Source organism: Phyllopteryx taeniolatus, chromosome 13, assembly GCF_024500385.1.
Source record: "Phyllopteryx taeniolatus isolate TA_2022b chromosome 13, UOR_Ptae_1.2, whole genome shotgun sequence".
Lineage (NCBI taxonomy): Eukaryota > Metazoa > Chordata > Actinopteri > Syngnathiformes > Syngnathidae > Phyllopteryx > Phyllopteryx taeniolatus.
This window is the reverse complement of record NC_084514.1, coordinates 17214583-17229881: the sequence shown is the minus strand read 5'-3', so window position 1 is coordinate 17229881 and position 15299 is coordinate 17214583. Positions and strand designations below refer to the sequence as shown.

The 15299-nt window shown below is 49.4% G+C and overlaps 1 protein-coding gene across 2 annotated transcripts in view; it reads right to left on the bottom strand.

The window, feature by feature from the left end:
- Positions 1-33: 33 nt before the first annotated feature.
- atp2c1 (ATPase secretory pathway Ca2+ transporting 1) overlaps positions 34-15299 on the bottom strand; it is a 31735-nt gene continuing 16469 nt past the window's right edge. The window contains exons 7-27 of one of the 2 annotated variants that reach the window (XM_061794582.1): positions 14622-14730; positions 14404-14559; positions 13635-13703; positions 13486-13561; positions 13350-13416; positions 12299-12423; positions 12111-12208; positions 10666-10761; positions 10506-10595; positions 10002-10106; positions 7588-7744; positions 7338-7508; positions 7089-7186; positions 6944-6994; positions 6601-6767; positions 4881-4949; positions 3644-3760; positions 2540-2687; positions 2373-2468; positions 2101-2242; positions 34-1184 (exon numbers count right to left, since the gene is read on the bottom strand). In XM_061794582.1, coding sequence (XP_061650566.1) covers positions 1063-1184; positions 2101-2242; positions 2373-2468; positions 2540-2687; positions 3644-3760; positions 4881-4949; positions 6601-6767; positions 6944-6994; positions 7089-7186; positions 7338-7508; positions 7588-7744; positions 10002-10106; positions 10506-10595; positions 10666-10761; positions 12111-12208; positions 12299-12423; positions 13350-13416; positions 13486-13561; positions 13635-13703; positions 14404-14559; positions 14622-14730 — 2329 coding nt within the window. In that variant the 3' untranslated portion in view covers positions 34-1062. Of the gene's footprint in view, positions 1185-2100; positions 2243-2372; positions 2469-2539; positions 2688-3643; positions 3761-4880; positions 4950-6600; positions 6768-6943; positions 6995-7088; positions 7187-7337; positions 7509-7587; positions 7745-10001; positions 10107-10505; positions 10596-10665; positions 10762-12110; positions 12209-12298; positions 12424-13349; positions 13417-13485; positions 13562-13634; positions 13704-14403; positions 14560-14621; positions 14731-15299 lie in introns of those variants that run through there. The other variant, XR_009791415.1, reaches the window with a different exon arrangement.

The following is a 15299-nucleotide window of genomic DNA, read 5'->3' as shown; positions in this document are numbered from 1 at the left end:
GTGTTTCTTTATGGGAAAGATGACGTCAAAATGCACAAACATCACAAGTGTCCTTTAATTTAATTTCCCGCTACAAAGGAAGGAAGGTGCCACCTTAAGAAGCGATACAAAAACAAAAAAAAGGTTTGCATTTCAAATTTCCTTTGGGCAGTTTGAACAGAAATGTATAGATTTGAAAAGATGAACCGTAACCAAATAGTTGACACGTCACCAGAAGAAAACAAAAGCACAACAACAAGAGAAAGTGGGAGAACCTTCGAGAACACTGGGCGGACTGGATATTTGGATTGCTCTGTACGATTTCCTGGCTGCTTGCGGAAAATCCCAACCAGTACCGTTGCCGCTACTTCATCTCATCTGTGTAACTTTATTCGACTGACAATAACAAATTCTATTATTCCTTTAAAAAAACGCGCAACCAAACAAGTCAATCTGGCATACGTGGTCCTTAAAAGCGATTATTGGCTTCCTCTATTGATTGGTCAAGCGGGTAGTTAAAGGGTTAATTCAAAGCCCGTAAAAAGTCCTTTTAAAACAAGAACAAGAGTTTCCGTCCCGCAAAGGATGAAGACAGACGGCTTCGGTCGAGCGGACGCCGAGCGCCCGGGCCGCCCGAAGACGCCCGCTGGCCGCCGTGACGGATGAGAGCCTATCGGCGTGGAGTCGAGGAGCAAACATTCCGCCTTTGTGGAGTTTCAACAACAACGCTTCGGTTGGATTTGCGCCACTTTTGTAGTGATTCAGAACGTTCCAAAGCCTTCATCGTGCCCGCTACGTGGGGATTTGGAGATGGCAGACTATATAGTTGACTGGAGGACTCGAACGATGAATCGCAAACTCTCTCTCTGCCTGGAAGCTTCGCAGCGATCATTGAGTTACCGTCGACGACGTCGTGATCGTCCGCGACGAGCCCAGCGAGACGGCGCCGAGGACGAAGCGGTCTGTAATTCCCTCATTCCCCGTGACGCACAAGAAGAATGATGAGGCCGCCGGCCAGCAGGGGACGGATGGGGGGTTCGGCCGTTTTGTCCTTCCGTCGCTGGCGGGTCGCCCCGCTTTGCGTCATACCTGATGGAAGTAGTCGGAGGGCGCCCCCTGCGGCGCGCCTCGCCACCTCTCCGCTTTTTTGACGGCCTCTGACACGACGCACACGGACGAGGTCAGCGCCACCAGGAACAGCAGGTCTGCCGAAAAACACCACAGGAAGTGACACGCACTTAAGTTACTTTCACATCCTGTGAGATGCAGCTACTATATTTGCTCACTCGGGGTCACCGTCCTCATGGGTAGACAAGCATACAGTACTGTCATTTCTCATGTATAATAAGCACCCCCCCAAAAAAGGGTTTCAAAAGTTGACAGAGCGCATTTTACCAAAGCATCAGGAAAATGAAAACCAAAGTGGTCATATTGTATGAACGTATAGCAGTACGTGGGAGTTGGGCAAAGGGTGTACTTCCGAACCTTCCGTTCTCATCTGTAACCCGGGTGCGGTTTCCAGGCGACATCGCACAAAAATGGGCTGAGAGGTCCTCGGGAGAAGCTCGTTTAGTTTTCTCTGAGACTTTGGGAAGAGCAGCTCGGGGACATAACGGACACACTCGAGTCTTCGATCTGGAGACGACGTCCAGGACAGACGGAAGCTCCAGAAAGAAGAAACCGAGCCGAGGTCTGCAATGTTGGATTCGTGTCGTACGCTTCGCTGAAGTCGGCCCGCATCCGACCTTGTGCGAGCTGTGAATAAAGTGAAGCGGCCGTCTGAAAACGTCGCACCCGTTCGTCGAGCCGAGGGACAGCTAGCGGCAAGAAGAGAAATATCGTTTTTTTTTTTAGAGGCTTCCGTATTTCGATTCCGGTGTTAAACAGGACGTTTAATAAGGGTCGTGTTTTTGTCAAAAGGGACATTTTGCCAAGAGGACGCGCTTATTAAGAATTCCATGTAAATTCATGCAAGTTAATGCTGCTGGGGGAAAAAAGACAGTTTGAAGCTTGTTTTGCTGAAAACAAGCAAATATTTGTCATTTGCTTTTTTCTAGAAGCCATTCAAATGTGAAGTTGCATTTTTGTGAGTAAAGCAGACGAGATTTGAAGCGCGCTCACCGGACAGGCTGAGGCTCTCGGTCTGGAAGACGCGCTGCAGCGGCGGGAAGTAGACCACCAGCAGCTGGCCCATGATGGACGCCAGCACGGCCAGGCAGAACGTGCGGTTGCTGCACAGGCCCATCTCGTGCACCATGCGCGTCTACACACACACACACACACACACACACACACACACACACACACACACACACACACACACACACACACACACACGCGCGCAGGCGTCGTCATTGGCCGTCGGCCTTCGGGGGAAGGGGAAGCGGGGTCACCTGTGAGCGCGAGCTGAGCGCGTTGAACATGTCGAAGAAGACGAAGCAGGTGAAGGTCACGGTGGTGTCTCGAGGCGTGATCACGTTGTCCTGGAGCTGAAAGACACCACGCGGACGTGAGCGGCGGGACGAGCGGAGAGGAAGGCCGAGGGCGACGGGGTCGCGACCTCTCTCCAGAAGACGAAGAGCGTCCCACAGACGATGACGAAGGCCGACAGCAGAACTTTGGCGATGAGGCTGCGTGTGATGATGCTGTCGGAAACGTTGCGAGGGGGCTTCAGGATCACAGCGCGGTCCACCGGCTCCACGCCCAAACTGAGCACCGAAACATGCGCACACGCAAGTGGTTCACTTTGCAACCAGGGTCAAGCTTTCGGGATTCACAGGCGGGTCGCGAGCCTGGCTGAGCTTTGTAACAAGGCTTACAATTTCACATGCGGGTTTTAAGCCTTTGGGCACCGGGGTCAGACCCGCAGCCCGGGGGCCGCATCCGGCCCGCCAAAGCAAATCATGGGCGCCAACGTCCGTGATTCTTACTCAAATCTGTGCCAACATTGTTAATGCTCATATCTCATAAATTATGTTGTGATATTGCAGAGTAGGTAGTTTTGTTACCAAACCTCTTTTTACAGTAACTTGAACAATAGTTGAACAAACTATAATCCTTGCCTTGTGGTTTTAAAACCGGTTATCTATCAATTTGTTGTGCATATCGCTGATGTCAAGCAGAATCCTGGCATCTCCAAAAGCATCAAACCTTCAGGACCCCCCCCAGACACACAAATAAAAGAAAAAGGAAAAATATGTTTCTTGAGCCAGTCACATTGCGTCATTGAAGAGAGCAAGCCATTTTCAAACCTTTACATTGCTCAATCATTTGTCAAAACAACACCCATGGAAGGGTTGACCAATAGTATCCATTTGTGGAAAAAAAAAAAGGAAGTTGACCAAATTTGGACATAGGAGGCTCCGGCCCGGCGCCAGCGATATGAAAAAATATGATGAGGCGGCAATGAAACGTTTCTTTGGTTTCAATCATAACAGCCGTCTGAGGGAAACCCACAATGAGTAGGACACCCTGGCCTTAGAGTTTCAAACTTGGGTTTTAAACCAGGGTTTCGGTTTCAAATTAAGGTTAGGATTTGAAATTAGGTTTTGTAACCAGGGTTAGAGTTTCAAGCTTGGTCTGGGGTTCAAACAGGGATTAGGTCGGTGTCAAAAGTAGGGTTTCAAATGAGGGCTCGTGAAGCTGAATATTTGTGCTTTGCTACCTCTGCGCGGGAGGCCCGTCCATGATGATGTTGATCCAAAGGATCTGCATGGCGTTCAGCGGGTTGGGGAAGTTCATCAGCGTCGCCAACGAGATGAGGGTTAGCGCCGCGATGCTCCTGTAGGGGGCGACCAGCAGCCGGCGTGAGGAATCAGACGGCGGCCAATGACAGAGCGACTTGTCTGTTAACAGCTGATTCCAATTGCAAGTTCATTTGATTGAATTGATTCTTCCTTTTCATTTATGACACGCACGATGGCCGATGTTTGTAGCCGAATGGCTGCTTGAGCTCAGAGGACTGCGTTTCCCATGATCCTCCGGGTACGGAAGCAGGAAGTTGTTTGCTATCCTGTGTAAGGAGAACCTGTTCGACATTGGATGTAACGAGATCGTGTTCTGTCAAACTTTCAATTTGCAGAGTACATTTCGTTCTTGTTTTCGTCGCCCCGAACGGATAGTCTTGCTTCGTTTCTAAATATATTTGAAAATAAGTGCTGAAAACATCTGCAAAGACAATATAGAACTGAATTGTTGACATATGGCTTACAAGTCTCTCACCTGGGAAAAAAATTCCCGATTTTGTGGGCGGAGCCAAAAACTATCCCTGTGACGTCAAGGGGTTTGTGACGTCAACCAGAAGAAGAGCCTACCACCTTTTATCCGTCATACGTTATGGTGAGTTGTACTTTTCATGCATTTAACATTCGTGACACGACAGCCGGCTTGTGGCCAGGGGCTTTGGGCTGCCCCAACCAATTTAGAGCGCCTCGTTGTTGCAGTCTAGAAACGACACAGTGGGATCCATTCCAGCCACCAGAGGCAGTGGACATGTTTTCACGGCTCAAACATGGACAGTACTTATGTGTAGGCATAAATAAGAAAGAAGCTAACGGAGTCGAATTCATTTTTCCAGGTGGTAGAGGAAGTATTTGATTGAGCGGGGCGTGGTTTCAGCCAATTCAACGGACACGCCCACAGCATTGGAGTGGGGAGAAATTGGCTTGATTTTTCACCATTTTCAAACATTACTTTCCATACTTGGCCATTTCTTTTTTTAAATCATTCATAGTTGGTACAGAGGCTTGTAAACAACGCTTCACTGTGCGGACATATATTTTCACTTTACGGGGACTAAGCTAAAGCTAAAGCTGAAGTCCGGTCTCGTTTTTGGCTGATGAGTGAGAGTGTGAAGGAGGTCAAGGGTGATGTTTGGTGACAGTTATGTCGACACAACTCACGTGCTGAGTTGGAAGCGCACAAAGTTCTTGATGTTGTTGTAGATTCCTTTTCCCTCCTCGATGGCCGACCTGCAACACCACAAAACGAACACGTGAGCGTTGCCAATCCCTCCGTGTCCACGATATAGTCACTCGGCCATCTTCTAGTGCTGTTGCAACGTTTAGCGAGCGGCGTTTGTCCACGTGCGCCACCTCGAGGCATGCCACGATGCAAAAGTAGTGAACCACGGTCACTCGAAAGTAATATATCCCATCATGCATTGTGCCAAGACAGAAAAAATGATATCTGGTCTGGAAAAATTCTTGAGTGATGGCGCCAAAATATCTTGAATGCAAGTTAAACATTACAAGTGCATTAATTACAAATGCACATCTCAAAACCAGGAATGAAAGACTTTTTTTTGGAGTGGATGGCGAGTAATTGATGACATTGATATTTTTCTCAACTCGTTGTGCACGGCAATGTTTTGTTTGTTTGTTTATATTTTGAAATCGCTGTGCCTGTCTGCTCCAACATTGCTCCAATGTCCTTAACACGCCACCCCTGACGCGTTCGTCCAATCACATTCAGGTGCGTTCAAGGTACTGTCGGAATTCGGACAACTCTTAACAACGCATGTAACAAACTACTGAATTGCTACCGGCTACAGTATAAATATAGAAGTAAAAGAAAAAATAAAGGACCAGTCAGTCAACATTTTTCAACAATGTAATTTTGCAAACCTTAAGGTGTGTTACATGTACTGTTGTTGCAAGAATTACAAGAACAAATTCTGACTGGCCCAAAGGTATCTATGACGCAGGGGCGGGGCAGCGCATGCTCGCGTCTCCTCAGGCTCCACCCACTTTCTGCAGCAGCCGACAGACGTTAGGCGACAGCAGCTGGATGGTTTCTTTGACACATCCATCCATCCATTTTCTGAGCCACTTCTCCTCACTAGGGTCACGGGTGTGCTGGAGCCTATCCCAGCTGTCATCGGGCAGGAGGCGGCGTACACCCTGAACTGGTTGCCAGCCAATCGCAGGGCACATAGAAACAAACAACCATTCGCACTCACAGTCACACCTACGGGCAATTTAGAATCTCCAATTAATGCATGTTTTTGGGATGCGGGAGGAAACCGGAGTGGCCGGAGAAAAGCCACGCAGGCACGGGGAGAACATGCAAACTCCACACAGGCGGGGCCGGGGATTGAACCCGGGTCCTCAGAACTGTGAGGCTGACGCTCTAACCAGTCGGTCACCGTGCCGCCTTCTTTGACACATGAAGTGTTCATTTTGACAATAACGAGGTTATTAAAACCGTTGGAATGACGGCTCGTATGTGGAAAAACCCGTGAGTCGGCTCCCTCCTATCTCAAGGTCCAACCGGTTGACGTCGCAATCGCGCCACAGTGACAATGTCGTGCGAGTGCTGTTCCAAAAAGACTTTTCATTTGCTAGATGACTCAACTATAAAGTCCACTTTGCCCAAATCCCAACCGAACAATTAGAAATCATTCAATTCAGCGTTTTAGCCCGAGAGACTGAGACAAGCCTACCGTCCACCGTCGAGAAATCCCTTCGTAGCGATTTAGACGTGGAGAACGATGAATGAGTCAATGAATCGTCATCGTTCTCTACTCCCTAATAACAATACGGGCATTTGTCTATGGGACGCGACGGCACCGTCTACGACTCCCCGCGTAGTGAGAGCCAACGATCTTCCGCTCGCGCTCACATGATGGTGTTGAAGTCGTCGTCCACCAGGATCATGTCGGCGGCCTCCTTGCAGACGTCGGTCCCGGCGCGGCCCATGGCCACGCCGATGTCGGCCGCTTTCAGGGCCACCGCATCGTTCACGCCGTCGCCCGTCATGGCCACCACGGCGCCCGTGTTCTGCAGAGACTGCGCGCCAAAAGCAAAAAGACGGAACGGTTGCCTTTCTTCCTTTCCGTTTTTTCGTTGCGGCTGCATGTTTGTATGCATGTTTGTGTCCTTGCGTATGTGTGTATCTGTCTGCAAGTGTGTTAGTGTGTGTTTGAAAGTGGTCATGTGTTGTTTGTGTGTGTTTTTGTGTTCACCTTGACAATCTTGAGCTTGTGTCTGGGGCTGGCTCTGTAGAACACTGAGATCTGCGTACGCACACACACACACACACACACGAGGTGCTCAGCATCGCCCCCTACCTTCAGTCTTCCTCACACGTTACACGCGTGTGCATCTTACTCGGGGGACGATTTGTGACAGCTGCTGCAGGTCCAGACGGTCGACTTCCTCACCCGACAAACACTCGCCTCCTTTGGACCACAGTCCCAGACGACCGGCTGCACACGCACGCACGCACATACCAAGTTGGGAAGGAGTCACGTTATCCAACATTGCAGTGATTTGAAAGTCACTTTTGTATTTGTTGTTTTTGTGAGCGATGAGTTTTGAGCCAAGAAAAGCCATGCACTGTTCCTGGGAATGTCTGACCTATGGAGGCGGCGGTCTCCTGAGAGTCGCCGGTGATCATTTTGATGGCGACGCCCGAGGCGATGAGCGTGCTCACCGCCTCTTTGACCCCCGACCTGGGCGGGTCGATGATGCCCACCAGGCCCAGGAAGGTCAAAGTTCCCATCTCGTGCCCGGAAGCGAACGCCAACACTGAGGGGAGCGAGACGGAGTGGGTCAGGCGAGACCGCGTGGCGCGACGCGGAAGCCGGCGACAAGTTGGTGCGCGGACCTCGAAGGCCGGCGCTGCCCATGTAGCTGATCTGCTGCAGGTAGAGCTCCAAATGCTGCTGGTCGAGAGGACGGGCGCCGCCTCGGCCGTTGTAGGAGCCGCAGAAGCGGATCACCCGCTCGTAGGCGCCCTTCACGAACAACACGCCTGCCTTATCCTGACACGCGCACCACAAATGACAATCTGTCCTCAATCGCCTTAGTCGGATAAGTAGAAGGTTCAATAAAATGCATAAATCATTTGTTGCAAGAAAAAAGGATGTGAACCCTTCAAAAGTTCATCAGTCAGGAGTCAGCCAACCTGGAGTCCAATCAATGTGACCCCATGGGAGCTGCTAGCTAAAGCTAAAGCCGCCCTGCCCGATCAACTCATTCACCGGCGTGGACGTGGATCCAACCGCTTACTGCCGCCGACGCTTATATTTCGCAAGCATGCTTTTCGACCGGTCGCCGTGGGAGAGGGACCCTCGTCTGTGAACCGCTGTAATGATTAACAGATCGCCGTAGATGGCGGCGTTGCATCGCTTTGGATTGGCGATCATGAAGACAAGATGAGGATTCGGGTGTAAATTTCAGCTCGTCCCGTCGAAATGTCACCACGTCGGAACTCGGACAGAGCACGTCAAAGTGCGGTATAAACAGAGGCCGTGTCGCGGAAGGCAGCAGAAAGTACTGATACCGGTACCGGACCGAGGTATTTTGACGTCAAAAATAGCACGGTGCCAGTTTTTTTGGGTGATTTATTGCACTCAAATTTATAGTGGAACCGTGTGAGGCTTCAAGCTGATGTCCCGTTTGCACTTTCCAGCTAATAAATCACATCGATCGTCATCTGCAGGCTTCTGTTGCACAATTTCTTTAGGAATGTCATCTCAATACAATCGAATAAATATATTTGAATTTATGAATGTAATTCTGTATCTGTAATGGTCAGTCCAGCCTAAGACATATTGTTTATGAATGACACGCAATTGTGCATACGGCGCCTGCGTGTGCGGTCTACTGTTGTCACTCAGATGACACTTGACGCAGGTCCTTCCAAAGGGTTCACGTGCACTTCAACAACAGATTCACCACGTGAGTGATACTCAGTGTGCTACGAGTACCACTAGTGACGAGGTATCGCTGAATTAATTGCAATACAAACTTACGATATTTAAAACATGAAATGCAATCAAATATATTAGAGTGAAGTTTGTAGCTTTGGAAAAGCTTATTTGTTTTTTATCCAGTACGGTGCTTTTTTTTCTTTTCTTTCCTGCCCATAAGTGTTTTACTTACAGTACAGTACAGTACACTTTCAGTTGTCCATCCATCCATTTTCCTCATTTTCTTTGAAGTCGTTCGGAAATTCTTCTCCATGGCCTCACCGAAATCCGTGACGTGGATGAATTTATGCCGGAGGTGGGAGTTGAAACTCCTTCTGACAGGGGGTTCTGCCAGCCGTTCCCAGCAGACCTTCACAATACGTCGGACCGGCATCTTCCCCCACCATCGGCGCCAACTCACCACCAGGTGGTGATCAGTTGACAGCTCCGCCCCTCTCTTGGCCCAAGTGTCCAAGACATGCGGCCGCAAGTCCGATGACACGACCACAAAGTCGATCGTCGAACTGCGACCTAGGGTGTCCTGGTGCCAAGTGCACGTGTGGACACCCTTATGCTTGAACATGGTGTTCGTTATGGACAATCCGTGGAAAAGGGTGGTGTGCTCTTGCCGGGTCGGGGATAAGATCCTGCCCCAAGTGGATGAGTTCAAGTATCTCGGGGTCTTGTTCACGAGTGAGGGAAGAATGGAACGCGAGACCGACAGGCGGATCGGTGCGGCATCTGCAGTGATGTGGACTTTGTATCGGTCCGTTGTGGTAAAGAAGGAGCTAAGCCGAAAGGCAAAGCTCTCAATTTTCCGGTCGATCTATGTTCCTACCCTCACCTATGGTCACGAGCTGCGGGTCGTGACCCCAAGAACGAGCGGCCGAAATGAGTTTCCTCCGCAGGGTGTCCGGGCTCTCCCTTAGAGAGAACGGGTGAGAAGCTCGGTCATCCGGGAGGATCTCAGGAGAGCCGCTGCTCCTCCGCATCGAGGAGCCAGATGAGGTGGCTGGGGCGTCTGATTTGGATGCCTCCCGGACGCCTCCCCGGTGAGGTGTTCCGGGCACGTCCCACCGGGAGGAGACCCCGGGGATGACCCAGGACACGCCAGAGAGACTATGACTTTCGGCTGGCCCGGGAACGCCTCGGGATCCCCCCGGAAGAGATGGATGAAGTGGCTGGGAAGCGGGAAGTCTGGGCGTCCCTTCTAAAGCTACTGTCCCCGCGACCCGACCTCGGATAAGTGGTAGAAAATGGATGGATGGATGCACTGGGTAAACGGCTGGTGGTGGTGTTGTACTGCGATGAAAGCGGTGTTACAAACCTGCTGCGTACGGTGAACGCATCGCACCGCCATCCACTTCTTGTCTGAGGTGAAGGGATACTCCTCCAGACGCACGTACTCCTGCTGGACGCCCTCCAGACCCATCTGAGAGGTCGGAGAGGAGGAGGAGGAGAGTCACAGGCTGGCTTGGGAAGGGCTGTCCGCCCACGATGCGATGCACGATACAGCCGGTCGGCCATTTTGCGCTGGTGAGCTCTCATCGTGGAGGCGCAGCAGCTCTGGTGTAGTCACGTCGCTAACGGCGCCAGAGTGGTGTTGCGAAACTACTTTTCATTTCACTGACGACTCAACGACACACTCCACGATATAAAAATGCCGATGTAGCGATTACGGAGTCAGGAAGAGACAAATGATTCCGAAACGCAGCGACCGCGTTCTGAACTCCCAAAGGAGGGATTTTTAGCGGACTGTTTAAGGCACAATCTAGGTCCACAACATCAAAATCCCTAAATGGCGATTAGTGAGTCCCGTGCGTCTCGCTACCTTCATTGCGAGGGCCACGAGCGCGCCCTCCGTGGGCCTTCCCAGCAGAGTCCCGTTCCTGATGACGGAGTCGTTACACACGCAGCCCACCTGAAGACACACACGCACGCAAGTTACCTACCAATCAATCATCTCTGTGATTATTTAGTCATGGACTGACCTCCACGATCTTGCTTAGCGAAGGGTGAGAAAAGCCGTGCACAATTTCCCCGTCCACTAAAACCTCTCCGGCGCCGTTGTAGCCCACGCCCGTCACCTGGAGGACACCACGAACCATCACAGGTGGCAACAAGAATGAAAATCGGGGCTCATTTCTGTACATCAATCGGGGCTCATTTCTGTACATCGAGTCTTACATACGTGCAGAGGTGGCTCAGACCGCGCTACATTTACTCAAGTAGCATTTTGGATAAATTGTACTTGTCAAAGTTTTAAAATTGCAAACTTTTTACTTTTATTTGAGTAACTATGTTAAGAACAAACAGTACTTTCACTCCGTTACATTGATCTAAATGCCGCTCGCTACTTTTATTGATCAATTATTGTTTATTTATAACATTCCGCATTGGGCGCTGTTTGTTACAAACCAATTTAAGCGCTAGCGACGTTTAAGTCTAGTTCACAAATCAAACGACACAAGGAAGTCACATGACCTCACACATCACCATCTATTGGGCTTCCCGGGCATTGGCATGAACACTTTATCTAGTGTTAGCCCACCTAATCGTCGTGCCTACGTAGCGACCGTCACCATTGAAGGCAACGGCGCACGACACAAAGAAAAATTTAAAAAACAGCTTTCACGTATTGTCGTATTTGTCTGGCACGGTCTGCCCAATCGGAAAGATTTCTCACACACACACAAATTTGCAGTCACATTTTTTGTTATTTTTATTTTATTGCTGTTCATGCTCTGATTAAAAAAAAATTCTGAAGTTACCATTTACTCAGTACTTGAGTAGTTTTTTCACTGTGTACTTTTCACTCTTACTTTTTGGAGGAATACTTTTTACTTTTACTTGAGTCACAATTGTCAAGTAACAGTACTCTTACTTGAGTACAATATTTAGCTAGCGCACCCACCTCTGCATGTGAGACACTTAGTCTTAAATAACTGCTAGGACTGTTGGCTATGTTTGTGGTTGGGAAGATAGTTCCTATTTGATGAAGTCCGACGAGAGCCTCTTTGCGGAATAAGAGAAAACGAAGGCAGTCGATGGGGCACAGTTCATGTCTAGAGAAGATAATGGACGCGGTCTGACTTACAACGTATAAAAAGAGAAGCTCAGACAACAATCGCTGTGTATGCTACTTTTTCTGGATGCTTCTTGTTCCTTATTGCAAGAATATTCAATCATCTTTCAGCTAATCAAGGTCTCCTACATATTACTGATGTAGGAGAAGAGAAAGGTGAACAAAAGAAAGAAGTAGAAAAACAGAAGTAAAAGAGAAGCGCGAGTAGAGGACCTTGAGAAAGAACAAGTGGAAAAACAAATAGAATAAACTAGTAGTAGAAACAACAACAACAAGTAAGAGAACAAAAGGACAAACATGTAGAAGAGGAAGAATAGGAGGCGGCGTTGCCACCAAACGAGCGTTGCCGACCTCGGCGTGGAGTCCGTCCGACGTGAACATCTGCGTGACGGTCATCTCGTTCTTGGTGAGCGTTCCCGTCTTGTCCGAGCAGATGACGTTGCAGCAGCCTGGCGGGCACACACACACACAAGGTCACACACTCGTGTTGATGGAGGAGTGATTTTTTTATATTACTTTTTTTGGGGGGGGGGGCATACTTAGGGTCTCCACGATGGGGAGCTTCTTGACGATGGCTCTCTTCTTCACCATGCGCATGACGCCCAGGGCCAGTGTCACCGTCACCACGATGGGGAGACCCTCGGGAATGGCCGCCACCGCCAGACTGGGGGATACCCCGCAGTTAGCCTAACTTAGCATAAACGCGCGGCGACAACGAGCGTATCGAGAGAGACGTCTCTTCACGACGAGTACGGAAGCCCTGAGAGCGCACAAGCTTGTTTGACAGCCGAACCTCGGTTCACGAATGGAGCGGTTTGAAATCCTTAATTCTGACTGACTGACGTGACTGACGGATCTTGTAACGTAAAGCTAATCGTCCTGCTTTTGTGCCAATTTTGCCCCTTCCTGACCTCACACGTCTAACGCCAGACAATCTTGAGTCTGATAAGATTATCGCGAGTGGATTCGTCCCGATTTTAGGATCGGAGCTGACAATTAGAAATAATGAATGTGTTGAATATTTACGACCACAACTCCATCTGCGCGGGGAACGCCGCCGCCAGAAATGTGACGTGGAACGCAATGTAGCCAATTGAGACGCGCCCCGACTCAACAAAAGGAAACGACCGAAAATAAAAACAAGCGTGTCTTACCTGATGTCGTGTTCCACAGACGTCAAGAAGAATTTTCCGAAGCAAGTCGTTTTTTGAAGACGTGGCCATTTTACAAGGCTCCAGCAACCATTCGGGAATTCATTGGCGCATACCCAGAAGTGTTTCTTCTTCCATTTTATGAGATCGCGCAAGATTTCGGGATTGCAAATTTTTGAGAATTGAGAGATTTTTTTTTTCTCTTTATGTGTGAGGTTTGTCACATATATTTAAAAAAGTTCTAAGATTAGAAAACTCCTTACGCAAGTCGAGCATGCGTCTTGTAACATAAAAAGTCAAACAGGTTCGTGTTGTTTTTCGGGCTCTGTAAAGAATAGACAGATGAGTACTTTTTCTCGATGCTACGCTACGCTAAGCTACATCCATCTTTAAGCGTGGAACCCTGCGAGCGTTCTTGCCGGGCAGGAACGACGGATACCTGACGCCGATGGTGAACATGTCCATGACCCTCTTGCCCTGCAGCCAGCCCACCAGCATGATGACCCCTGCGGGAAACACACGCAGCGTGTTGAGCACCACGCCAAGCACACAAGCGAGGACGGCGAGCGACTGACCGATGATGCCGAAGGAATAGAGCGAGAGCTGCTTCCCCAGCAGGTCCATGCTCTTCTGCAGCGGCGTCTTGGGAGCCTGCCGCAAACAAGCAGGAAGTGAGTGACGGGGACGTCAGCGCCCGAGCGGGCCAAAGAGACGCCGGACGCACCTCCTCCGCTTGCATCATCTTGAAGACCTCCCCGAACTCCGAGTTCTCTCCTGTTCCGATGACGATACCCTGCCACGCAGCGACAACAGAGGTCGCGTCGGGAGACACACAGAAGCTTCCGTTACTTGGACATCATCATTTTTCATTTCTTTCAATCCCTCCTCAACACTGCTCTCTTTCTTTTTGCTTGTTTGGGAACAAATCCCAAGTCCATCACGTTGGAAGTCAGCTATTCACTGGGCATCAGAACCGAAAAGTTCTTGATTTCAAATTTCCAGCATTCGTAAAAAAAGGCAATCCTTCTTGACAGAGCAAATGCTGGTGGCCCACTGAAATACTTCTTTCATAACGCTAAAGACAAACCCTTTCATAAAAACGGTGGCCCCTCAAACTCAAGTGCATAAATGAACCCAACTCCTCATTCAAGTCATTACACGCTTGTCTTTGTACAATCAGAATCACGGTAAAGACAATAGTTGTGACAAATTCATACATAGTCATTCATATCTCACAATAGCTGTCTGCTATTGTGTGACAGTTTGACAGCGGTGCCTTAAGGTATTCAAAGTTTGAAAAATATTGCTTGAGAATATTTTTTTCCTAACAAACAATGATGACCTTTTGATGGATAACAACTGCCAATCATTCAAATATAATTTCTCTTGCAGTCAAATGAATTGATTGTAAAAAGGAAATTCTGACCAAATGATCGGAAAATGAATTGCCTGCCGCTGCGACAATTGACTTTCCCTCACGTCTATTTGCGCACCTTGGCTTTGCCGCAGCGCACCAGCGTCCCCATGAAGGCTACGTTGCCGCGGGAAGCGATGTCACCATTGCCGGTGGCCGGCTGGGGCGCGGTGGACTTTGCGCAGGGCGCCGTCTCCCCCGTCAGGCTGGACTCGTCCACGGAAAGGTCGCTGGCCTGCCGCGTCAGGAGCGTCAATGGCGGCGGAGGCGGAAGCGTCGACGCTCGCGTGCGCTCACCTCGAAGAGGCGCAGGTCAGCCGGGACGCGCTCTCCCACCGCCAGGCACACCGTGTCTCCCGGGACCAGCTCTCTGGCCAGCATGCGCTGCAGCTGACCTTCGCGGATACTGAAACAATCGGCACCGTCAACATGCTCGTACCTCAGGAATCTGTTTAAGGTCTCCACTATATCCCAAATTCAAAACACTCTTTACGAACATTCACCTTACGATCATTTTGCACATTCTAACACTTCCGTGTTGGTTTAAAAAAACAAAACTCTTTGATTACTTCCGAATTTAGAGTTGTAGAACCGCATTGGGCCACAACATGCCAGGGAGCGCTGAGCTCTACTGGGTAACATGCAGTATAATTAACAGCAAGAAGACGAGGCAGAGAAGTAATAGCAGGTGGTCCCACAACGCAGAGAGAATATTCTGTATGCCCGCCAGTATTGCTGTATGCTCTGTGGCTAACTTCCTTGAGCCCATCCATGGCGTTTCGCATTCAATGTTATCATTAAGCCAGTAGACATTTGTTAGATGAAATGATATGATTCGGTTGAACTTTTTGCTGTCTGAACATGCAATGTTTGATTCATTTTTGTGTCAGTTTGACAGTAAACGTCAACGGGGAGTGACAAATAAACAGCTTCAAGTCTTTATTTGGAGAACTGTGAGAGCGTGAGTGAGAACAG